The sequence below is a fragment of the Triturus cristatus genome, chromosome 2_2 (genome assembly GCF_964204655.1).
Source record: "Triturus cristatus chromosome 2_2, aTriCri1.1, whole genome shotgun sequence".
Lineage (NCBI taxonomy): Eukaryota > Metazoa > Chordata > Amphibia > Caudata > Salamandridae > Triturus > Triturus cristatus.
The window spans coordinates 1198720999-1198747435 of record NC_140582.1 but is presented as its reverse complement, the minus strand read 5'-3'; the positions used below and the strand labels follow the sequence as shown (position 1 = coordinate 1198747435).

General features: G+C 45.6%; 1 protein-coding gene across 11 annotated transcripts in view; it reads right to left on the bottom strand.

The window, feature by feature from the left end:
* DCTN1 (dynactin subunit 1) overlaps positions 1 to 26437 on the bottom strand; it is a 733647-nt gene that overhangs the window by 134318 nt on the left and 572892 nt on the right. For all 11 annotated transcript variants that reach the window (XM_085642808.1, XM_085642810.1, XM_085642809.1 and 8 more), the window contains 5 exons: positions 25737 to 25805; positions 7017 to 7079; positions 6765 to 6914; positions 5401 to 5562; positions 4270 to 4401 (listed from right to left, as the gene is read on the bottom strand). In XM_085642808.1, the coding sequence (XP_085498934.1) occupies positions 4270 to 4401; positions 5401 to 5562; positions 6765 to 6914; positions 7017 to 7079; positions 25737 to 25805 (576 nt within the window). The remainder of the gene's footprint in view (positions 1 to 4269; positions 4402 to 5400; positions 5563 to 6764; positions 6915 to 7016; positions 7080 to 25736; positions 25806 to 26437) is intronic.

The window sequence follows — 26437 nt, the reverse complement described above, 5'->3', positions numbered from 1 at the left end:
CAATTGCCATTGTTCAATCTCGAAGCATGGAGGTGTAAGTTATGGCGGTTTGGATGAAGGATCTTTCTTGGTTACCGAGACAGGAGTGCCTCTGAGTGGAAGAATGATCGAAAGACAGATGCTCATGCTCAAAAGCTTTAGGTGCATTACTCTCCTGGTCGCTCCAGATTTATTTCACCACTCTCGGCAGAAGAGGTAGCAGCAGAAGGTGTACAGGAGCCCATCTTTCCAATCAAGCTGGAATGCGTCCCCTAGTGAGTGCTCTGATGAAAATTCCAACACCCAAAACCATTGACATTGCACGTTTGACACTGGCAACCAGATCCAGACAGTGCTGTCCCTACTGACTGAATACACCCTGCGCCACTTTTGGACACAGACGCCTCTAATGATCTGCCAGGCAAGGTCTGCTTAATTCATCCTTTCTGTCATTCAGGTCTCACGCCAGGTGGCTGGCAACTATAAAAATGTTTTATTGCTGCAGACACCTTCTGAAACACACATTCTTTTGGTACAGGGCCAGGACACCACTCAGCCCTGCTTGTTGTAGTACCACATGGCGGTGGTGGTGTCTGCGACAACCTGCACCATATTTCCCTTGATCAATGGCAATGAAATACTACAGGGCCAAAGGAACAGTCCACAACTTTAGTAGGAAGAGGTGGAGCTGGATCTTTGCTGGGAACTAGAGGCCTCCGATTTCCATCTTCTCCATCAAACCCAGTAGTGAGGCATCCATCACCAATGCCAGCTCTGGGATGTGAAGGGTGAGCGGTCTACTGCTGGACAAAGTGTGATCGGACAGCCACCACAACACATCTTGGGTATCACCTTGGAAAACTGGATGGGACCAAAGAGGCGACTTTGATGCTGGGCACACTGGGATTTCAGGTTTCATAGTAGGGACGCATGTGCCACCTGGAGTTGCTAAAAAGGAGGTTATACAAGGCTAAAAAGGCTGAGAGCCACCCTCACTGGGATCCGGGATTAAACCCAGTGGAGGGAAAGTTTTGAAATTCACCATTTCCAGGACCACACCAATGAAAAAGCCTCCATGAGGGAATTAGGCAGGCTCATTTACGATAAAACCAAAAAATGTCAAGACTTCGGCCACTGCCCAGAAGTGGTCAACGACTGACTGAGGAGTCCGCTTACAGCTGCCATTCGTATAGATACTTCCAACCTCTAATGATGCGCAGCGACCACGTCATTACTTTTGTTAATTACCAAGAAGCTAGGGTAAGGCCGAAGGGAAACAGGGAAACTTAAAGTTGGTTACCTTTATGCGTATGGGAGTGCACAGACACCATTCAGTCTCTCATTAGGAGAGATGTGGGATGGCAACAAAATGCAATGTGGGGAGAAACTCCTTTTGACAATCTGTACGACTCATCTGCCACATGTGATGGATCACCGACCTGGGTGGAAATACTGAATCGAGCCTCTCATAAGTCAAGTGCGAGTTGCTGAGGATAAACTAAAGCAGCTTGATGCCCACTGTAGTAGGGGGAAGACCTGGAGATCTGTTGTCCCTGCGGCCTGCCCATTGTCTGCTGGTGCCTAAACTGCATCCCTTAAAGGACAGTGCTGCCTCAATCAATAGAGGCTGGGAGGGTTACCATTGCCCTAAGGCCAACCCAATGGAGTAGCCCCTAAATTAACAGAATGTAAGGGAGTATTGTTTTGCAGAAGGCGGCCCCCAGAGCTTCCAGGACTGCCAGCATGATCTTGCAGGCCAAGTCCCATAAGGCAAGTGTATAGCACACTAACTAACTGCAGACTAATAGACTGCGTTTATGGACCACAGTGCCAAGCTGTCAGAAGAAAACATTTGTAAGCCAAAAGCATCGATCTGTTTGGACTCTATCCAGGTCATCGGTAGGAAAGGAGTTCGGATTAACTATTCTAGCCAAAGCATGTATAACAAGACTTTCATGAGAGGGGAACTTGGTGAGGAAATCTGGATCAACAAGAGCAGGCCTGGGTCGCCTGGCTTCTTGAAAGCTAGAGGCATACGAGAACATGGTAGGTGACGTAAGAGCGTCACTGAATGGAAGCAAGGGCTCTGATGTGGCTCACCCATGTTTGACAATCTTTATGACAACATTTTTCCTAGTCTTATAGTACCTCAACTGGACTTCGAACCACTATGGCAAATGATCCACGTTCCTACACTGGTAGTATATGAAGCAAGTCAAGCTGTGCCTCAGAGGAGGTGGATCTGCATATTAAGGGGAAGCAAGCTATCCCCCTCTCAATCATTATTATTAGGTGTGCTCCCTGTTCTGTTCTGGTAGAGGATCACAATCAAAGCCAAAAATTAAGTTGAGCCTCTGCTGATAGTGCTGTCAGGTTAGAGTCAGGAATCGTGATAACCGATTTATTTCGAGATTTTGGCCGAGGTGAAGCTGGCATTGGTTCAGGATATGATGAGGGTGTTGGCACCAGGTCGTCAATTGGTGCCAATGGAGCCTGCTGCAACATAAGTGCAACAGTGACCGGCATGGAACGTGGGTTCACGGTGGACGCCTGTACTGGCATTGGGAACGGATCTGATAGTGGGACCCCAGGTGGTATCAGGTGAAGACCCACCAGCAGTACCTCAAATGGAGGTCCCTGTAACTGCCGGGGCCCCAAAGCAGTGCCAGAGGAAACAGGAAGAGTTTTGCACCTCGAGCAGTTACGCAAAATGTCACCACTTTATCATCACCATTCATCTCGTTGGCAGCTTCAATCTCAAAGTAAAACAAGTTCTCAAATGAGAAACGTTTACAGTATGCAATAAAGTTAAATTCTGTAAATATTAATTAATCATGGAAAATGTCTCCTTTATCCTGCCAAACGCACACCCCAAACACATTGCTCCCACAAGTGAGAACAACTACCATCAGTATTATGATCAGGCACTAAAATTACAGACCTAGACTTCAGACTTAGTACCAGAGACAATGCCACAGGTATCCGTAACAGTACTCGTCAGTCTCAAACCACAGGATTTGATCATGAAACATGGTTCAGGTCCATGCAAAATGTCACAGCACTGTAGCCTTGGCTCCAGTCACCACTAAGTGTTGTTGGTGAGTGCTACAGTCCGTACAACCGACTCAGATTCAAGCTGTGGAACAGGCACTCACAGGTTGAAGAGGCCAACTGTTCTCTTTGTTTATCTTACAAAAGAAATTACAAATTTTATCAGTCCATCTGCTCTGTGGAGGCAAACTTGTGCAAGCCATTAATTTCATTTCCTGAAATGTCAGATAATTCTAGTTATGGCGAGCGACACAGTACATTACAAGCTGCAATGCTTAACACGGGAAAACTGGATGCACCAGTCAAGTGTCTGAATATTTGGCACAATCTCCTTGTATCTGGTAACGCTTTTCAAACTTGTGGATATTTTTTCTCATTATACACTAAAAAAAGTAACAAAACCAATTTCATGACAAAGGCGTGGAAGAGGAAACTGAAGAGCTAAGTGGAGACAGTGCTACATAGTAACTAGGGTGTTGTCATGCCCGGTAAATGCCATATGACACTCTCAGGCATAAATGAAAACTAGGTGATCCCATTCTGAAGAAAGAATAGTGCTGATTAGGACTTCTTTCATCAAATTCTTACTCTGACGGGAACAGAGCAGTGAAGACACAAGTGAAAGATTCAGACTCGCCTCTAAGTTTCCTCAGCTTTCACTGTAAGCTTGTACTGCGAGTGTGACGACCACAGTGAGGAACAATCAAGATGCAAGGCATATTTAGGCCATTCAAGAAGGAAAATGTTTGACACATCTTCTGTGGGTGACCTGTGTGGACTGGATGCTCTCTTCTGGGGCTACCTTTCTCCCCCCAAAGGTACTGTATCAGTAAGAGAATTCTTGTCTTCAAGCATAGGTCTCCGCTCCATCTGCATACCAGTACCATAATGGACCGAAGGTGCCTTTTGTGGATTCTTCGTTACCATAGAACATGGCTCTTTCATGCAAGCATCAACAGACAAGTAATAGCAATTCTCTAAACATCTCCTGAAGCAAAGCAGCTGCACAAAACAACCTGGCAGTGAGAACTATGCAGAGATTGGAAAACCCTAACAGTATGCAGGGATGCATTGTGTAGCACTGGCACCATTTTCATGACTCTGCTGTGATACGAGATGACTGTTTGCAGAAATGGGAAGTTAGCTTACAAAATTAAGACCAAAATCTGTCTAAGGTCATAATTTAATGAATGGCATCATATTGTCCTCTTGCAGCTTTGCGTTTTAAACCCATCATACCTTTATCTGTGGCTTGTCTGCATCATATTCGCCCTCCTGCATAGCTGTAGCCATCTTGTTCATGGTTGCAATGAGAATGCTGCACGACTGGCGCAAGCTTTCATGTGGGTTGATGCCTTGAGAGCCATAGATCTGAAATAAAGTATGTGTAAGTTTGGCATTCAGTGAAAAATAACATGGCTCATTTGGTCATCTTTTTTCCAGTTGCCCATTCCACAGATATCCTGAAATCACCAGAAAATATTTAAGACTTTGCACAAAGATTTTACCTTTGTTTACAGAACTCTCGATTGAAGTTTACTATCACTGAAAATAACAGGTGCAACTATTATTGAACTTAATACTCCATTTTAGGAGCCAAAAATGGATTAAGAAGAAGGGGTTTGATGCCGGTATCTGGGCTTAAGAAGGGGAGATACCAGGTCAGACCCAAAAACACATTCTCCACCCCCAACTTTAACCATTCCCTGTTTTAGTCCCCGCCATCGGTCATAACCTGGGAGACAGCATTACTGGCAAATGTGAGTCAGTTTGGGAAGAGGAAAGCACCACAGATCGAAGTGAAGGAGTCAAAGCACCGGGAGGGGGTTGGTGAGGGGGGGTTAAAGGCTATTGTGAATAACCACAGCATACTCCCCTGTGCTGCAGGAGGCCGTCATTTGGCTGTGCCTGCCCTGGAGCCGTGGAGGGCTAATCTCAAATGTCCACCAAGTCAAACTGGGTTCAGTGTTCCCGCATCAGGTAAGCGTGGGTGCAGGAACAGAATTGTCCAGCTATGGCCATCTCGTAATAATGGCCTTAGTCTGCCCACTGAGATTCTCAATCTGTGTCCTAAGTGCACCACAAACCTTTTCTGAAGTTTCTACAGTATATCAAGCTGTTCACATTTTTACTCAATTGACTTACAACATTTAAGGGAGGAATACAAAAGACTTGCGGGGAGATTTCAGGTAAATGTAATACTGTGATTGCATATTCCTAGATTAAGCTACTTTGCAAACAAACACCATTCACTACTTTGTTTTCCATGGCGACAATGCTCATAAATTAAAACATATGGAAATGGATATTGCAGACCTTGTCTATGGATCTACCATAGAGCCTCTCTTCACGCATAAGAGGAAGAAGTACCTGCTCAGCAGCTTTAAATGCCAGGTCCTCCAGCTTCAGTGATATTAACCCTTCATTCTCCCCCAGAGGCGCAATCATCTGTGCTCCTGCGGCAGCCACTTCTTGAAGCACTGCCACCACCCAAGTTAAATGCTTACGGCAATCCAAGAGTGTGTCAGAAACCTGGGAAGAAAACAAAGACATGCACAAAGCAGCATGTTACAACCTAATCTTAACAACCGTGTAAGCATGAAAGACCAAATAAACCATCAGGAGTGGAACCTGTGGCCGAGAACGCATGTTCCACCCATATTTGTAAATGAAATAAAAACCATAATCCTCTTTGAGCCTACAAATGATAACCAGTTTTTCTGCTGCACTATGTGGCACACACAGTGGGAAATGCAGTCACTGTTGATCCAAGGGCTTGAAATAACATCTCTGTTCTCCTGCAGGCTGCATTATTACAACCGCAAAGGAAATGAACTTAAGATCGAATCCACGCTTCACAACCCATGTGTAGCATTCAAGGATAGTGGGGCTGTCACTACTGCTTCAATGTATTCATGTCGCTCAAAACCCTGGATCACACAATCCCACTTCTAGTTTGGAAGATGTAGGGAGACAACGCAGGGCACTTACAAAGTCCAGGTGTTTTCTGATCAATACAAAAATCCCTTTCAGTCTTGTAGCGTTACAGGGTAATTTGTTGTTGCCTCTTGTAACCGCAACGCAAAGCCTTTAAGTAGAGGCTGTTCGACCATGTGACCTCAGTTCTACTCACCTGGTGTTAATACCCAAATCGTGCTCTGGCTTATCATTAAAACCCAGGAAAACAATTTAAGAGTGTCTAGTGCCACTGATTGACTGGCTAAAGCTAGCCAAGGATAAGCAGTGGTTCTGGTTGGGTGCTGGAAAGATACCAAGGCACTGCCATTTTAGAGTACAACCGCAGGTGCTTAACTGACCCATGAAATGGAGGTGAACAAGATATCCAGGAAATGTTTGTTCCAGTTATAGGTGCTTTGTAAACATGTATTCTGAATGTGGCAGCACAGTTGCTATGGGGCACAGTATTTGTACATATCTCACCACTACCTTGAGAAACACGTTGGCAGACCCGTGGCAAAATAAGGTTCAAGGCCTCCATGGTGCTCATCAGCCTCCATCTTCAACACTATGTCCCACACAAAATGTTCTGTCTCCTTCCATGAATCTCATGGTGCCCCTTTAACCCAGGGACCAATATTCAACAAGCAAGGGTAATCACTCGTCAGCCTCTGCTCCAATATACGGTAGACTGCACGTTACATGGTACCATACTTGTATACTACAAACATAAGAAAGCTGCCGTTATGCTAACAGGTGGCAGCGTAGTCTCTGACCTGTTGCCCAAAGCTGAGAGCTGCTGGTATTCCTGGAGCATCAGTCCCAGGCATTCGACGGCGGATTTTCTTGCAGAACTGACGGATATCACTGCAGGAGGTTTCCAAATCTTTTAGAAGGATAGCAAGGTCCGAGGCTTGCTGCCCAGGCTGTTGAATAGAACAGTCAAGAAAATAAAGAAAAAAGAACACTGAATATTTACTGCACCAAACAATGACTTTGAGATGAAAGAAAGGAGGGGTTATTCTGACCTGCAAAAAGGACCGGAGTCGACCCACTTCCACAGCCATACAGTCCAAGGCACTTTGAGTGAACTGAAAAAATGAAAGATATAGAGCTGTTAATAGACTTTGAAACCAAATAAGACTCTTTTATTGTGAATCAATGGACATACAGAAACAGACCAAACACTTGATAACACTGAATAATGGGCTGCAAGTCAAGGATAAATTAACTCAGCAGGCTTCTATATCTTGATCTTTTTCCCCTTCCGTGGTACATAAGGGAAGTCCAAGCCACTGGATAATATCACAGCAAACACACAGCTCTCTGTTTCGGTTAGTAAATCGGGACACGTTAGAGTGAGTGGCAATGCTTGATTAGTCTCTCTTCACCACGTTCTCTCCATCTGCAAGAGGAAAGATTCTGAGGCCAGACTAGTGCTGAGGTGATGAATGGGACGTCTTCGGACTGAAAGGGCTGAATTACAAAGTATTCTGTAAGGAATACAACTGATTTAATTTGCTTTAAATATACTTCAGGAGAAGTGGAATTTTTACATTCTTGTTTATAACATTATTACTGTATTTTACTAAACCCTAAATTAGAGCTTTCTTGAAGTCAGCATAGCTTGTTTTTATCATGCATACCAGGGAGGAGATGAAGGAACAAGAAAGAGAAAAAGGAGAGACCAAGTAGGAGAGAACTGACGTTTTGGTGGATCTTTACTGGAATATATTGTTCCAGGAACTGGTGTCCAACATGAAGACCCAACATTAAAGCATTACTGTCACTAGGTCTGGACAGAATTTTAAGTATTTTTTTTTTTTACTTAAATTCTCTTTTTTATTTTTGTTTCATCATCATCAGAACATCCTCATATTTTGGCATATATTACATGGTTACTAACTGCCTGCTGCCCATTAATTTCAGAGTTGTTATCTATTCCAAACATAGTATTACATATTGTTATCTATGCAGCCAGTTACAGTTTCTCGTGGCATGTCAACAATTACTGCATACTAGTACCAATGTTGCTCATCCCTACCCAACAACATAACTACTTCCCCTTCCCACCCCTATCCCACCCTCCAGTGTGCTCCACTTCAGTGTGCAATTTCCAATGTAATCTGATCTACAGGCGTTTTGCCTAAAATGTGCCATCTCTGCGGGATGACCTCCATCCCCATCTTATCTGCTACTCTCTCTGCCTATAGCACTTCCAATCCCCGTGTCCCCCCCCCCACAGCCCCCAATGGTCAGGAGTCTAGAGGCGGGTCTGGTTCATCTTCCAGGTCTCTGTCGGGCCTGCGCTCTGCCTCAACTAGCGCCTCCCAGGCACGCGCCATTTCCAACATCTTTTCCTTCTGCAACCTATGCGCCAGCCGTAGTTTAATCACGCTTTCGCTCGCTGCCCACTTAAGAAGTTCATGCTTCCATCTCTGCACCCTAGGTCCCTGGTTGTGTTTCCAATGGCTGGTTATCTCCCTTTTAGCTAATATCAGTCCCAGATCTATAAATTTGCTGGTCACTTTGTTGTGTTTTGTATGCGGAAACCAGTGCAATAAACTCACCGCCATATCCTTGTTAAGTTTGCGCTCCGTTACCAACTCCAGTGCCGTAATTACTTCTCCCCCAATATACTGTCAAGATTCGGGCAGGACCACAGCATATGCCGAAAGTCCGCACCTTCTGTCCCACATCTAGGGCAGCCAGCTGTTTCCACCCCAAAGATCTGCTTAATATGCTTCGGGGTCATATATGCCCTATGTAACACGTAAAATTGTATTAGCTGGAACCTAGCGTTCAGAGTACTCTTCCATGCTCTTTCCACTAGTGTAGGCCAAGTAGCTTCTGGGATGTCCCTCTCTAAGTCCCGCTCCCACTTCCCTTTAAGTCGGTCCAGCGGTTGCCTCCCCTCCTGTTCCATTCTCCTATTGAGGCACGTGATGGCCTTAAACGTAACAGCCGCCATAGCTACATATTGGCAGGTTAAGGACGTCTCTGGTTCTGTCAGCCCTGTCTTCCACCTGCGTTGAATAGCCGCCACCAGCGCCGCGTGTAATAAGTAGTGTCCCCGCGGCAGGTCATATCTGTCTCGTAAACTCGAGAACGGCAGTAAGGCACCGTCTTCATAGAGGTCACCCACCATAAATACTCCCTTCTCCTCCCAATCCCCCAGAGCTGACCAGTCTCCTCCATGGGGTAACGCTGTGCATGCCCCGCTCGGGCGCGTAGGGGCGCTCCACGCCATGCTTTTTATGACTCCTGACCCAGCAACGCTGCAGCGTTCTCTCTTCATTCGTAATGGTGTCTCTACGCAGCTTCTGCCCCAGCAAAATATAGGAGAGCACATGCCGTGGCATCCAGCAGTTTTTGCTTGGGTATGACCCTCGAAACGTCGCTGCCTGTGTGAGCCACTGGAGCTGGGCTGCCAGATAGTACCTTTCAAAGTCAGGCACTGCCCAACCCCCCGCCGCTCTGGGGCTCATCATTGTATCCAGAGCAACCCGTCTCCTACCATTCCCCGATAAGAAATCTCCCACCATCGCTTTTAGCTGCCGGAACATCGCCCCAGGTATCCATATTGGGAGGGCCCTAAAATAGTATAGCAGTCTCTGTAACACTACCATTTTTAACAATGCCACCCTCCCTGCTACCGACATCTTCAGGGTGGTCCAGAACTCCATATTCCCCTTGACTCCTCGGATTGCCCGACTAATGTTGCCTTCCAGGAGCCCGTCCTGAGTATGATAAATGAGTATTCCCAAATAGGGCAGGCACTGTGCCTCCCATCGGACCCCTTGCACCTGGGGCCGCGCCGGCAGGTTCGGTCTCACTGGGAATAGACAAGTCTTCAACCAATTGACATGCAGCCCCGATCTATTCCCATATCCAGTCAGCAATTGTTTTGCTGCTGTTACACCCTCTCCGATGTCCTCCAAAAACATTAATAGATCGTCTGCATACAGCGAGATGTATTGCACATCCTCCTGCAGTGCTAGGCCCCGGTACTGCGCTCCCGTGAGCGCTAGCATGGCTAATGGTTCGATTGCTATTGCAAATAGCAGCGGGGAGAGAGAGCAGCCCTGTCTCATCCCTCGCTCTACTTTACACGCCCAAGAGATTGTGGTGCCCGTTCGCACTCTAGCCGTGGCCTCATTATAGAGGATCCGCGTCCATCTCGCATAGTCTTCCCCTATTCTTATTTTCCCCATCACATAATATAAAAAAGACCATTCTAGCCTGTCAAAGGCATTTTCAATATCTACAGCCAGCATGCTGGTAAAAGTTTCAAAAGTCATGAATTTGAGATTTCAGCAGGAGACTGGTTCTCACTAAGATATTTTTGCATGAATCAGTCTCCTGCTGGTATCTCCAAAAGATTTGTATTTGAGGAGCACTCTTGCATAAAAAAAAGCCACACGCGAGACTGGTAACCCACATTTTGCACTAAACGTGTAAGCTGGGTCACCCGGAGTAGGGCGATGGTGTCTGGCAATCTGGTGATGCAAAGCAGAGCCTGAGCAGTGTTTGGACCAGGTACCGAAGAGTACATCAGTAAGAGCTTCATTGGAAGGGGGTAGAGGCTCAGAAATCGACTGGCCGGGATGCAACACCTCAGTCAGAACATTGGTTTTACCTTCCTCAGCAGTAAGCGGAAGGTGAAAAACCTCTGCTGCCCTCCAAACAACCATAGCAAAAGATGAGCGGTGCTCCATGGCAGACCCTGGGGGAGGTATCCAGACCACTGGCATCTCAGAAGTCACTGTACCAGTTGTATTCTAGGTAAGGCTGGCCTGTGTATCCCCAGCATCGTAGCCCACACTGTCAGAGTCCGTGCAGAACACAGAAGATAGAGGAACAGTGTCTGTATCAGAAGAGTGGTAAAGAGGATGTGGCTCAGATAAAGGAGCGTGCAGGATCCGTTGAGGTAGGGGTGTCACCGCCTCAGTGTCGGACCGTCGTCGTCAGGAGTCAATGGCGCCAGCATCTGCGGATCACATTTGGGCGCGAGTTGTGGCGCCAAGGAGGGATTGGAGTTGCCGCAAAACAAGGGTCGAATAGACTACATTGTAGAGCGACATCAGTAGGGTGACTAAGAGGCAGAATGACACCTTCGTGCCATCTTAGGAGATCGAGTGACAGGATGGGGCTGAATCTCATTTGCACTTCTTGCGCTTGGTTTTGGATTCGCAGATGATTTGGATCGTGAATATCTCCCATGGGAAAATCACCGGGATCGATCTTTGGAACTCTTCTATCCAGGCAGCTGGCCTTGCTTCGCTAAGAAAAGCTACACTTCTCGGACTTGAATGGCCTTGGGGTGCATTAAGACAAAATACCTGCAGGCCTAGGAATCATAGTTCCATCTCGGGTACCAAAGTCAAATCACATGTGGGTCAGTCACAAATATTTGTTTGTGATATTTCCCACAGGGTTTTTACTCTTTAGATTTGGGAGGAGACATATTTCCTTGCACACTGTGTTTGTAGAAAGTTTTGTAAAAGTGTTTTAATGAGACAAGTGGTAGCTCCAGAACCATCTTCCTTGGCGTGGAAAGGACCTCATGTCATGGGGACTGGAAGGGTGCCTAAATAGGCTGACAAACGTCATACCTGGCATGGAATGGCATGGACGCATAGCTAACATCGCCACCTGTCGCTAAAGATTTCCAGATCCAGTATGATGCCTGGGGGAATGATCAAAGGTAGGGCCTCTGCGGTTGAAAGTCTCTATTAGAAAAACCATTACCCAAGGTAAGTAACTTTCTTCTGATGGAACCCTTACCTTATGATTAGATGGTAAAGCGGCCCCGATTTTGAAATGTACTTTTGAGCAGCACAAATGTAATGGTTGACACGATGGCTGGAGGACGCGTTAAAAAATGGAGCTTTAGCAAGAATAACGCCGGCTTGTAAACACATGCTCTTTTGCACTGTTCTTTGCTGCTGGAGGGAGGAGGGGCTATTCGGGTGAGGCAGCCCCCCGTAAGCACCTATGCTCTCACTAGTTGGACTGCTGACTGCCAGAAGTGTTTTTATGATGGGCCAACGCTAGGCAGCCTGGACGGACACAAACCTAGTAACGTTAGGCGACTACTACATTGAGAGAGCTCTCTGTACAATAAAGAAACTGACAACAGGAGGCCAGTTCTTTATCTATGGAGGGAGATAAGGCTTTAGCTTTTTTTATGAAAGTCATGAAATTGTCCTCCATTCTGAAGCTAGTGGGCAGAGCGTTCCAAAGCTTGGGTCAAGATATTTTAAAGAACGACCTCCACTTCTAGCTCTCTCTATTCTTGGGAACAAGGAGCAGCTCAAGGTTGTTTGCCCTCCGGTCCCTGTTGGCATGGCAAGCAGTGGACAATTGCAGAAGAACAAAAGGACCTGTGCCTTGCCCGATGTATGATGCACAGTGCCATGAATTGTAACCTGCAGCTTATGAATGTATTTTCGGAATACCCAACAGGATCTGGGCAGCAGCGTTCTAAATAATCTGACGTTTTTTAGTCACCAACTTTGGAATAACTAAATAAAGCGAATTGTCATAATCAAGGCGAGACAAGTTCAAGACTTGAATCCCGATTCTACGCAACTCTGTCAGGAGCCCTTTCAGGACCTTTCTCTGGGCTCTGAAGAGGCCAAAACAGCTACCAGCCTCCTTTTTGCATGGAAGACCGATGTTATCTGATTGTTCAGGATCATCCCTAGAGTCCTAACTTCTGACTTGGGGACTGGACGTTCTCCTAGAGGAGATGGCCACATGATCGGATCCCAGAGCCTTGGTTTGTTCCCCAATACCAAAACCTTGATCTTTTTGCCATTCATCTTCAAGCCACTGGCTGCCATCCACTGAGACACCTTTTCTAGGCAGCTGTTGAATCTCACGGAAATAGAGTCCATATCTGGTGACAGTGTGACAATCAGCTGGGTATCGTCTGCGTAAGATATCATCTTAAAACCAAAGGAACAGATGATATCTGATAACGGGCAGAAATAAATGCTAAAAAGTGTAGGGCTCTGACGAGCCCTGTGGAACGCCACAGTACAGCTGATAGCTGGACGACTTGAAGGGCCCCTCATTAACCTGAAAACCGAGTTTGTTAAAAAATAAGGAAAAGCCACCTGAGGGCCTTCCCTTTAATACCAGCTTCCTCCAATCGGTGAAAAAGTATAGGGTAGGATACTGTATCAAAGGCTGCACTCCGGTCCAGAAGGATCAGTGCCGCTGATCCACCCCGGTCCATTATCATTTTGAGATCCTCTGGCTCTCAAAAGAGTTGTTTCTGTTCTGCAACCAGCACAGAAACCTTACTTTGTAGGATGAAGAATTCTGTTGGTTTCCAGATGATCTGTGATGTATCTATTGATTATTTTTTCTAGAATTTGGCGAACATCAGGCAGTAGAGAAATGGGTCTATAATTCCTCATCTCAGGATCTATGGACAAAACCTGTACCTCCGCACTCCCAATGTTCATATCTTTATTCATAAGCAATATGCCAATCAGAGGTCCTATTTAGATCTACTTTGACAACTCACAGGAAACATCAGTAAATATTTCTGAAGTGTTATGTTTCATGTTTTGTGACAATGTTTCACTCTGTACATAATAGGCTATTGAATCTTTTGGGACAGAACATACATCTATTATTCACATTTGAACTGTATTATCACAAATAACATATGAAGGTCTGTGAGAAAGTGGCTCTGTATATACTGTTCCCAAATAGGTACAGTGTGTACAGAGTCCACAGTCCCCAGAGGATTGGCAGAGGTTAAAGTTAGATATAACCTTACTCTCTAAAGTGGTAGCTTGGTCGAGCAGTAAGGCAGTATCAGAGGACAGTGTAAAGCATTTGTTGCACACCCTCAGTCAGCAACTGGTTTCACACACTCAAGAACTGAACTCTAGGCCAATGGTTTATATATAAAAATATATGCTTGTTTTATTTTGGAACCAACAATAGGTATCAAAATATACTTTCTCAGAATGAGATGCTTTAGATAACTACTTTTGCAATAGGCAATTGGCTTTTGTAGAAAGTTACAGGTTGTTGCAATAGGCAACACAAGTTCAAATACAATAATGCATTGAGTTCAATGGAAGTTTTAAGTTGTTTGCAATAGATTACTTTCAGGATTACTTTTGTAATTCCAGGACTGCATCCTAGATTCAGTCCTGGGTCAGTTCTTATAAACAAGTGATAAAAGTCGACTTAGCTACGGTTATGATTTTTAGATAATATTTTGCTATTTTAAAAGTTGATCTGAAAATATTTCATAGAAAACAGTCAATGATTCCCTATGGAAGAAAATTCAAGTTGCAGGTACAGTATGTTCTTGTTACTTTTGTAATCCAGTACTGGGCTCCTAGACTCAGTACTGGGACCTCTATCTAAAACAGGTAAGTAATTACGTTTTCACAGTTTGTACGATTTTTAAAGAATATTTGAAGTTTGCAAAAATCGACACAGAAGAAATTTCACAGAAAAACAGTCAATGATTTTCTATGGTAAAAAATTGGGTTACTGGTAAGTACGGTTGTGAATATTTTTCAGGGTCAGTGCTGGGTACCAAGATCCAGCACTGGGAGTTCACCTAATAGCAGGTGAGTATTTTCGTTTTCGTTACTCGGCAGATTTTTGGTGAATATTTTAAGTTTTGAAAACTCCACACTTGGAAGAAAATTGAGTTGGAGAAAATTGAGTTATCGGCTTTCAGGTAAGTACTCGACTGGCAAACTTAAGGTCCAGGGTCAGTTAGGTACAGTGGTTACACCCTCAGCGGCACAGGGGCAGCCGGGTGCAGAGTGAGTTAGGCCCAATGTTATCCTATGGGAGGCAGGGGGGCCTTGGCTGGTGGCTGCTGACTAGCTGGCCACGCGGCTGTGGGAGCTGGGCTCCTGGTCACTTGCTCAGGGCGAATGGGGAAGTAGATAGGTGCAAAGGTTACACTGCCAGGGCCACTCGGGCGGCTGGGTGCAGGGTGCTTTTGAGCCTTCGGGCGCGCAAATGATTTCAATGGGAAAGCTCCGGTTTAGAAAAAGACTGCAAGCTCGGGGACGAAGATTCTTCAGGTGCCACCACCACTTCGAGAGGTAAGTTGGGTAGTTGGAGGATAGGTAGGCACCCAGGAGTTGGGCACAGGGGGCCGCAGGGCGCCGGGTGCAGGGGTGCCTTTTGGTGTCGGGAAATCTTACCCTCTGTGGATCGCGGTTGGGGAGTACCTGGTTCTGAAGCTGCAGGCGTCGTCAGGAGCGTCGAGGTGAGTCCTTGGGCGCCAGACTCGGGGTCACAGTCGCTGGGGGGTCGTCATCGTGGTCTTTGTTGACTCCGGCACAGGCCAGGCTTGGCGGGAGCAGTGTGTGCAGGGTTCGCGGTTCCGGGCTGATGCCAGGGATTAGATGCTGAGTTTGAGCAGAGTCTCTGCTCATGGGTCTCCCAGGTGCTTAGAGCCAAAAGGTAGCCAGGTCCTCCTGGGTTTGTGAGGTTGCTGGCCACAAAAGGTGCCGGGTTGTAGCAGGAGCAGGTTCGAGGGTCGACAGGCCGGTAGGGCTGGGGCCAAAGCAGTTGGTGTCTTCCTCTTCTTAGCAGCTGAAGGGTAGGTCTTCTTGCTCTTCTTTGTATTTCGGAATCTGGAAAAGGAAGGTTCAGGGTGCCCCTAAACACTAGATTTAGGGGCGTTATAGGTAGGTGAAGGGCAGGGACCAGTGGGTCCCTGTCCTGGGGAGGGCACACCCCCTATCCTACCTCTCTCCTGTGGGAGGGGGGCAGTAGCCTAGTCCTGATTGGGTAGGGCCTCCCATCTTCAAGATGGCGAGTGCCCGGAGATGTGCTTCACCTCGCCTCCCCCACCTGAGGGATGGGGTTGGCAGGCTGGCACATCCCCTGTCCTTATTTGGGGTTTCCGGCCAGGCTTCCCGCCAGAGTGGGGGCTGCAGTGGCCTGGGGAAGCTCACAGAGGCGGCATGCCTTTGGAGCTTCCCGCTGCCCATCCTGGGGGAGGAGATCTAGCACCTCACCCAGGATGTGCATTGTTGCGGGCCCAGGAGAGCAGGGGCTCTCCTACCCAGGGGTCCAGCAACATGTCTGCTGTGTGGCAGCCTAGGCAGCCTCCCAGACCAGACGTGGATTGTAGGTTAGGTTTCAGGGGGCATCTCTAAGATGCCCTCTGGGGTGCTTGGTACATTAAATACAACACTGGCATCAGTGCGGGTTTAATGTGCCTAGAACTTTGATACCAAACTTCTCAGTCTTCAGTGTTACCATTATGGTGCTGTGGAGTTCGTGTTTGACGAGCTCTCAGCACCATGTACTTTTAAATGGCAGCACTGCACTTACAGTGCCCAAGAATGGACCTGGGTACTGTAGGGGCACAGGGCTCATGCTCCTGTGCCCACACCACTGGCATAGGGAACCCAGCTAGAGGGGTGGCTGATGTATGTCAGGGCAGTGTAGGTGGTGGGCATGGCACACAGGGATGTGTGCCATGTCGACTCTTCGTTTTGTCTTGTACCCAGACACTCAGCCTGCAAGGGCATTGTGTGTGTGTTAGGGTACAGGGCCTCTAAGGGTGGCACAATGAGTGCTGCAGCCCTTAGGGGCCTTCCCTGGTCACAAGTCCCTGGGTACCTAGGGTACCATTTACCAGGGGCTGACATGTGGCCAGGGTTTGGAAATTTGGGTTTTAGGTTTTTAGGGGAGGAACATAGGCCTGGGCACCTGATTGGCAAGAGTCCAGGGCACACTCAGTCAAAGTACATTCAGCAAAGAGCAACAAGTGGGGGCATACCATGCAAGAAACATGGTACTTTCTTACAAGGTCCAATTCTTGTAACCTCCTTGGTGGCAAAAGATGATGGCAGCTGACACGTGTTTTGTTACAAACTTAACTTCTTCAAGGCTTAAAAAGTTTTTAGAGGTGTAGATTCACAAAGTCATGCGGTCAGCCCAAAACTTATAACTATTTAGGCTTCTCAATGAAATTCAGAAGACTCTTATAATCAGTAATACCGGCACCGTGAAAACTGCAAGGGAATTCCACTTCAGGAGGACTGAGTCCTAGAAGAGGCGTGTTCAGAGTCCCATTGGTCGCAGTAATTTCATAAAAAGGTCCATGCTGGAGTACCGTCTTAGTTTCAAACAGGAACACTGTAGTATTCTAAAATTAAGGTTTGACTGATTCTATCAGTCAAAACGACGCGCTGGTCAATCCACCACATATTGAGAGTGCCGAGGTACAGGCTTTGTCTTATGTATGACACAGGGTTCTGGAAGAACTCTTGTGTAGTGACATCCAAGGTAGAGGGGTGTTTTTTGTTACCTTGAAAGGCACCAAGACATTGCTACCTGAATTACTATGCTTGATATTTAATTTTCCAAGAACTGATGTGCGACATTTTATACCATCACTTCCTCTTGTATATGTTGTCATCTCAGGATCTATATTAGGTTTCTTTATTGTGGACGGATGATAAGGTGCTTCCATTGCTCTGGACCACTACAGTTCTTCAGGGAAAGATTATACAGATCAGTCAGGGCGGTGAGCATCACATAGCACCCCCTCAACAGGATGTTAACTGAAGCTGGGTCAAGTGGTGAGCCTGGATTAGGTGCGATTGTGTGAGAAAGTGGCTCAATTAATTAATTAATTAAGTAATTAATTAATTAATTGAGATTGCCACAGCCATAATATCCTCTATGACCATTTGTGGTAAAGCAGAGTACTGATTTGTTGTTGCTGGCTCTTAATCTGTTGTATGTACTATCCATATAGTCTGGTGATCCTGATATGGGCTCGTAATCAGAAGGGGCGAGAGAGAAGCTAGGATCCATTCGGCTTCCATCCAAACAGAGTAATCAAGGGAGAATGGATCACTTGTCCTGTTTTTTTCCAGGGTCTATAGGTTTTCTAGTCTAAAAAACCCTCATACACGTAATGCTCATCATAGCGGTATATCTTTATTATCCGCTTGTGTCTATTATGTGAGCAGCATCATTTTAAATTCACCTCAGCCTTACTCTTCCTGATCACTACTGAGAATATCAGGTTGGTCTCCATCCTGGTGGAGGTAAGCACAGATAAGACCCAATGGTGATGATGCTCACGTAATAGACACAAGCGGATAATCAAGATATACCGCTACGACGAGCATTACATGTATGAGGGTTTGTTTTAGACTAGAAAACCTATAGACCCTGGCAAAAACAGGACAAGTATTCCCCGATCCTGATATGGTGTCATAAATGTCCTTATCCCTAGAAAGTGATTCGCAAGTGATTCACAGCATTCTGTTGATACGTTATGCCCTGTTTCTGGTATATTGTAATTTAGAAAGGATTTCACTATTTTGTAAATCTCTCGAGGAGTAGGCCAATTGTTGGTTCATTTCTGGGAGATTGTTCGCACGGGCTTTGGATGATTTGAAGATATATATTTTTTTTTCAAGAGGTGCTTTGTAGGTCTGTTTACTTATATCGTCATATTTAACTCTTCATTTCCTTTCATATTTTTACTTTCTTTTTTTTAGTTGCCTTATCTCTTGCGAGAACCAAAAGGTTTTCGCCCGAGGGGACATTTCTGTATTAGTTTTTAATGGAATTGGGTTATCTAGGTTCTTTGTGATCCAATACTTTAGTCCTGTGTATGACGTCGACACCGCAGCGTGTACAGTTAAACAGGGGGCCGATTAGCATAATGCTTGCTCCCATCTGGTCGTATTAATTTTAGACCACTGCCGGAAGGTCTTAGAATATTTGGCCCTAAGTGCGTGCTTCCTACATTTTAGAATCAGTATGGAATCTGTCCATACTGTTGGCAGAGGCGAGTCTACTATCATATTAAGGAAATTAGTAATTATTGGGTACAAAATGTGACCCTTGCTGTGTGTTGAATAACCAGCTGGGATAAGTGGATCACTGATAGGTCGTGCAGAAAGTTTGCAACCTGTACACAATCTATGTTTTCTATATGGATATTTAGGTCACCTAGTACTGTGAAATTAGCTATCTGAAGGCTAGAGGCAGGTAATCTATCCGGCACCACATTCATAAACTCTGCAACTGGACCTGGAGGACAGTGTATCAGTAACCCTGAAAATGTAATATTATGGGAAAAACAGAGAGAAGGTCAAACTCTCACTACCTGGAATTGACATTGGGGTGAACTTACAGTTTAACTCCTTTTTTTCAATTATTGCAATGTCCAGACCTTTCTTGTCAGCCAGGTCACACTTGGCAATTACATAACCTGGCGACAGGGCTTCTAAAATATCTGGGCCACTTTTCTCATTGAGCCTTGTTTCTGTTAAAAACAGAGCAACTGGCTGAGTTTCCTCTAGGAAGGTAAAAAGTTCTAGTTAATGCTTAGGGAGGGATCTACAGTTAGCTAGATACATGTGTCAGTTAGGCATGTAATGGCTTCTCCCTCGGAGTCCCTTTAATTAGTGGGATGCCAGGATCTAATGACTGTTTAGGCTCACTTGTGTCTGGAGAATAATGACATATAAGGCATTTACTCGATGGTTTAACTGGGTCCAAGGAGTGCTACTTTAGCCCATCTATTAATGCTTTTCAGCTCCATTGTGGAATATCTTATAACTGTACGTTTACCTGGTTCCAAACGGATAGGGGTCTTAGCCTCTGGCCCTGATCGGGTGCCAACAGGCTTGACTTTGGCGCACCCACTGCATGTCCTCGCATCGGCCACCATTAAGTGGCCTTGCTGAACACTAGAACGCAAACAGACCGAGGCAACTAGCAGCAATGGAGATTAGACAATCAGCACTAAACACGGCCAGATAGTCATTTACAATGGATGCTCTCACACAAGGTATTTCCCAAAATATCTGGCCCCAAAAAGTGCAATGTGCAGGAAACAGTACAGACAAAGATAAAGTTAGATCACAATAATCAAGTGTTTGAAAAAAATGCCACTCCATGGTTTAGATTCATTCAAGTTCAATTACTACCAGCTTAGCTCCAATCTCATACCCCATAGGCTAAATGTAATGCTGCAGACAGCGGATCTACAATGACCCTGTTGTGCACTCGTAGATACAGACTTATGGCATGGGACTGCCCAGTAGTTACAAGATTCTGGATACAAGTGGTGACAGACTTAGAGCGGCGCACCCTCAACAGTCAACACGTACACATGGCAGAAACATGCTCCCAAGGCCTACATCACAGTCAGCAAGAGAGAAAAAAGCAGGTAATAGGTTTATGGACCTAGCCTAGGGAGTGGCCTGCAGAGACACTACACGTTTCTGGAAGTCCCCAACTGGCCTTCATACAGCTGATGGAGAGCGGAGGTTGAGAGTTGGTCCCGGTGGGAAGAGGAGCCGAGAGGACTCCGGAAGCCACCACTGGGGGAACAGTGGATGGAGGTGATTTCCAGATTTCTAGACAATGGGAACCAGTAGCCAAGTACTAACCCACTGCCCCTGCAGTGAGCAACTACTAGGACTAGGATTAAGCCGACCGCCTAGAAACCAACTGACCCTACCCTGTAACCTGCCACCAAAAGGATAATGACGCACCACTCAGACCCACACATCTCCTGAGTATATATGCACACCACAGTGACCACATCCAAGGTCATACGTTTAAGTTTGCTGAAGTTCAATATTCACCCAAATATTCAGCTCAGATCTTTACTAGGAGGAAAGTTTAGGAATAGCTAGACTGTGACCTACTGCTACAGAGTCTTGAAATGCACTTACATTAACCATGTTCGCTGACAGATGATCCGACCGACAGATAACGAGGTGAATAAATTGGCTTACCGAAATGGTTATTAAAGTCAAAATCAATAAATAAAGTTAACAGATGCCAAAGCAGTGCCAGGCCAGGTGGTGGGCCTGAAAAATGACTCAGACCAGGAACTCCTACAGGGTACCCCGAGTGAAATGACCTCTCACCAGGCCTGGTTATACAGGCAGCAGTGCTTCATAAAAGTATGGATGGACAGCGACGTAGCAGCCTGGCGGATGTCCAAGACTGACACACTGCGGGGCATTACAGTGGTAGCAGCCCTTGCTCTGTAGGAATGGGCACATAAGCATTCAGGAGGCTTTGCTTTAGCCCGCTGGTTCTTTTCTTCAACCCTTTCGCCCACAAAGATCTGATCGTGCTGTGACATGAAGGCGCCCTGAAGGTTTAAGCACTTCCAAATGAACAAAGCCTATTAGCACAGGACCCATGACCCAACTCCACCTTGTTTGTTCCAGTGCCACATGGAGGTAGTGTGTCTGTGAGAACCTGCAACTGTTCCCCCTTGGACAGGAGGAACGCTTTCTGTGCCAAGGAAACCTCCTGCATCTCCAACAAGTTGAGGAGGAGGCAGGCTTCTATTAGAGCCCAGAGTCCTCAGATCTCTACCTCTCCCTGATGACCTCTCCAACCCAGCAACAATGCATTCGTCACGACCATCAGCTCTGGGTGGGGCAAGGAGAGAGGTCTGTCACCAGTCCTGTGGTTTAGCAGCCATCACTGCAGACCTTTCCCAGTCTCCTCCGACAGCTAGATGGAATCTGCAAGGTTTCCTTGGTGGTGAGCTCACTGAGATTTCCGATTCGACTGCAAAGCCCACATATGCTACCTGGTGTGGTCCACCAGCAGGATGCAGAAGTCCAAGAGGCCAAGAAGCCCCAGAGCTACTCTCACTGTAACCCAGGTAAAGGGTCGAAATATCATGATCATAGCCTGAATGTCCTGGACTCGTGGACGTGGAGGAAAGGCCTAAAAGAGCACAGTATCCAAGATGGCTCCAATGAAGGGGAACCATTATGAAAGAGACAGGTGTGACATTGGCACAATGATGGAAAATCGCAATGATGTCAACAGGCTGGCCATCATTTGGAGGTGGTTTACAACTGCTTGAGGCAAGCCCATCTTTAGCAGCCAGTCGTCGAAGTATGGAAAGACTGGTATTCCCAACTCATGCAGATGGGCAGTGATTGTCACTGCCCATCTGCATGAGTTGGGAATACCAGTGAGCACCTGAGGTGCACTGGTAAGGCTGAAGGGGAGCACTGAGACCTGAAAGTGCTTGTAGCCTATCTGAAACAGCAGGTAGCTTCTGTGGGATTGCAGGACCGGGCTGTCGAGAGACGTGTCTTGAAGATCCAATGCCACCATCAAAGTATCCCAGATCCAGACTGAACTAGTGCCGCAGTGAGCATTTTGAATCATTCCTTTCGAAGAAAGATGTTCAAAGGTGGAAGATCGAGGATAAGGCAGAGACCTTCACCCTTTTTCAGGGCCAGAAAATAATGGGAATAACAACACGTCCCAATCTAATGACGGCATCCTCTCTATGGCTCCCTTGGTCAAGAAAGCTTGAACTTCTCCTCAAGGTATGGACAAGGGGTCCTCAAGGATGTGTTGTGGTGGGGAAGGCATGTCAGGGTACTGTTCAAGGAAAGAAAGGGAGTAACCATTCTGTCCAATCTGGAGCACCCACTACTCGGATGTAATGCTCCTCCACCCAGGGAGGTAAAAGTTGATTGTGACCTCCTACCAGATGATCATGCAACGCTACGGATAAATTAAAGCGGTTTTACAGTGGCTGTAAGAGAGGTGTGGGGATTGGGTATTATGTTGTCCCTGGGGCGGCCTGGACCCTGACAGCTGGATCCCTGCCCTCTGCCTCATTAGGTTTGGAAGGATGGCTGTTGCTGAGGCTGCATGGGGGCAGTTGGCAGTGGGTTGACGACTTTGGGCTACCAACTTGACACAGCAGGCTTCTTCAGCTTTGGAGTCCTTGTGCTGCAAACAGGATGCCAGTCCACTGACATGGCAGGCAAAGTTCCTCTCTTGTGCTAGGCAGGGCACAGCCTCTCTTTCCCAGGTCCATAGCGCAGCTGGGCAGACCTTCCTCGGTCCTTCTTCCAGTCCAGTCGAAATCCGAGTTTGGTGTGCCCTAATTATGCTCAGAAAATGCCCTCAGTGCAGGATGCAAGTTTCTTCCCACCTGATGACCTCTTCCTACAAAGTGTGGCATCCAAAGATGCACGATTTTGCCCATTTCCAATATGGCAGGACCCCTCTCCCAGCGTGTAGAGCTCTTTAGCCCAACCCAAAGGTGAGGCTACCAAGGGGGCTACCGACCCTGGAAAACCGGTTTGGCTACTGGTTTCCTTTCTTCTGTCCCTAGTGCTAGCCTGTCTGCCTTAACAGTGCAGCAGCCCTTCTCCCAAGTTTGAACCATTTGCCCTTCAAAGGCAGCTTCTCCTTTGACACCTCCTTCTAATGCAAGCCCCTATTGTATACTTTACTCTGTGTCGTTAGCACGTCTCCCCAGGAGAGGAAAAAGCTGTCTTAGTGACAGGATCCAGTGTGCAACCCGTGTGGGGACAGGGGACTAAAGGCAACAAAGTGGCAACTTCGCTAAAGTTGCACACTCCAACTTGTTACATTAATGTGAACTTAAGAATCAGGTTGGGATAAATGTAATGAGTTGTGGTTGTCCACTTTGGTCGCCTCCTTCCAGAGTTAGCACAGCTGAAGGATTAGCATGCAACTTTGCACTCACTAACTGGGCAACCAAGCCTTTCCACAGTAAGAACAACAGTTTTGCGTTTTTACTATCGGAACATGTAAAATACATGTTCTGCCCATGAGATATGTTGCACCCTGCCTTAGGACTCGATAGGAGTGCTGTAGGTGTGACTTACACATATACCAGGGGGAAGTCTGGCTTTGCCATTACTTTAAATTGCAAAGTCAAACAGCAGTTCAAACTGCTCTTCCAGCCTGCAAATGACGGGCGTTTTACTGGTATCACACCCATGAGAAACAGGTTTAGAGGTTACTGTGAAGTGACAAGCTTTGCTTTGATCCGGAGGAGGAAAGCATGGGACAACTTTGGGTGAATAGAGATGGTGACTAAAGTGAAATAAATGACGGACAGTTTTTGCTGCTGCTGATGTCGATACTGCTACTAAGCAATGTCTGGGAGTATCCTTTCACTTAAGAGGTAGCTGAACACAAGCAACTTCTTTCATTTCTTGCGCCAAACATTTTAAGGGTTTGTCTTCTGATCCTGGTTTCCTCTGGATCTGGAGAGAAAAGATCTTGACCTTCTGAATCTTGCTCCGAGTGTCCAGAATAACCGAGTGAAAGCAAACCATGCCAATCGACCCAGCAATACCCATTGCAGTAAATGTATGTTAATGTATGCTAACAGCAAATGGTGTGCGATAAACCACACAAAACTGTGTGCTTGTTCTTTTAAGACCTATGTCTCCACACAATATAAAATAGTCAAAAGCAGTTGAACAGTAGCCGAAAAAGACATTGAGGGAGAGACTTTCCTAGGTAGGGTTTGATATCTGGCATTTAAACACCTCAACTAAATTTAACAGATTGCAAATAAAATGACCAGTCTGATGGAAAATAAGCATAAATGGATAAATAATCAACAGCCTGGCTGTACTAGGAGGTCCTGGACAGCGATGCTTCAGAAATTCTAAAAGGAGGGATGTCCACATTTATCCACGTGTAGGCACCGTACATAACTTCATAATTCTTTTTCAGAGATTCCAATGTGTTTTTTCATTTAAATGTGCTTTGCAATACCTTCATTTGATTTCAATTGTACTTGTTTAATATAAAATACAAAAGGTGCTATCTCCTTTTCCCAATTTTATTTTAAATAATGGATTTCAAAAATGAAAAATCTATGTATATAAAATGTGTTTTATGGTCCCTGCACAAGGGCAGAGTTTTAGTAATTTTTTTTATTTTTTTTTTAACTATTTAGGAATATCAAAGAAAGTGCCAACACTCTTATGAATTCTTCCATCAGGTTTGCCATCAGAATCCAAATACTACTACTTTGTGAAAGCATAGGCATGTGCCCAAGTCACAACATCAACACTTAAGGCAGTAGTAGGTGATAAAAACAATAACTGCTGGCTTTAAGTTTGTGGAATGAGCTCGGAGGCCTTCTGAATGATGGCCCTTTTATATTTTAGATATTCACCTGAATTACTGATCCTGCTGTGGCAGCCTGACAAACCAAAGGTGAAAGTACAATTCACTCTTTACATTTCTCTCTCTTTTTTTTTTTTTTTTAAGATGAAGATTCGCTTAATCCACTCCCTTTTATTAAAAAGCCGTACCTTATGTTACCTAATGTTGCACACTTTCTCAAACATAGTTCACCAGGTCTCTTGGTGACTTCCACAGGAGATTTAAGTGGAGAGAGGATGCCAGGAGTCACTATAAAAGCAACTGATACGCTGAATATGTGCTGCAGTTCTCAAATAATCACTGCGGAGGATATTAGCTTCTGATGGCCGTCCATGGTAGGCAGTGTGTCAACCAAGATGGAGGATATAACACAGCTACCTGCCAATACTTGGCGTGCATTATACCACACCTTACAGACTTGATACAAGAACAGTGGTGAAGGTGACTGCTTGTGTCTGGCAGGGGAAACAACTGCAGCAACCTGAAAAGTGACAGTCTAATGAGTCTTTACCTTTATTCCCAGATTAATGAATAATACACAAAATGATGTACAATGAAGGATTGAGAGCAGAACCTAACCAAACACTGCCATGGCAAACTAAAGCATTGCATCACACGCCAAATAGCAAGTTTTCATGCTAAAATGAGTAGAGCACTGGCTGATCCATTAAAATAAAGCCAAAAGAGAAAATTGCTCACGCATGGTGTGCGTGCCTCTCTAGTTTAGGTAGAAGCACATACAATGGGAAAGAGAGGGAAGCAGATCTCACCTTAATATGGTCTGACAGCTGCATCGTACAGTCTTCTGTTTGTTCAGCCAAGTGGATGCTGTACAAGTGCTACAAAAACGGAAGAAAGAGAATGTGTTAAAGTGTGCCAACCTATTGACCCCTGGGTAACACTGAAGAGTCTAGAAGAGAGCTAGTGTAACCTGGAATAAAGATTTGCAGAGGACGTGCATTCACTTCATTATTAAATAATTTAGGTTTGAGGAATGAATTTCAGGATGGTAGAGAATGTTTTGCATCCATGTAAATAACATTAATCCTAGAACGCTTCTGTGTACATAGAAAACCAACAATCTATGCTTGAGCATCACTTTTGTATGGACGTTTATAGGTTATCAAAATGAGGAGCGATGTAGTTCAAAGACGGGGAGGAGAGAGAGCTGATCAATAAGGAAATGTAGTACATGATTTGATGGAAAATTAAAACAGAGAAACCACATTTAAGGGATCTAATCTATGGAAAACCCAACTGGAGGAAAAACAGTCACACTGAAAATTAAAGGAAATACATTACTAGAAATACCATTATTTTGAAAAAGTATAGATTTGAGGCAAGTAGTTAGTGCATTAGATATGAGTAAAGAAAGGGGGTAAGGCTGAGTTAAAGAAATGCTGACAAAGCCAATAGGCTTTACCTTTTATAATGCCTTTTAATACTGAAAGTACCATGGAAGACTCAAACC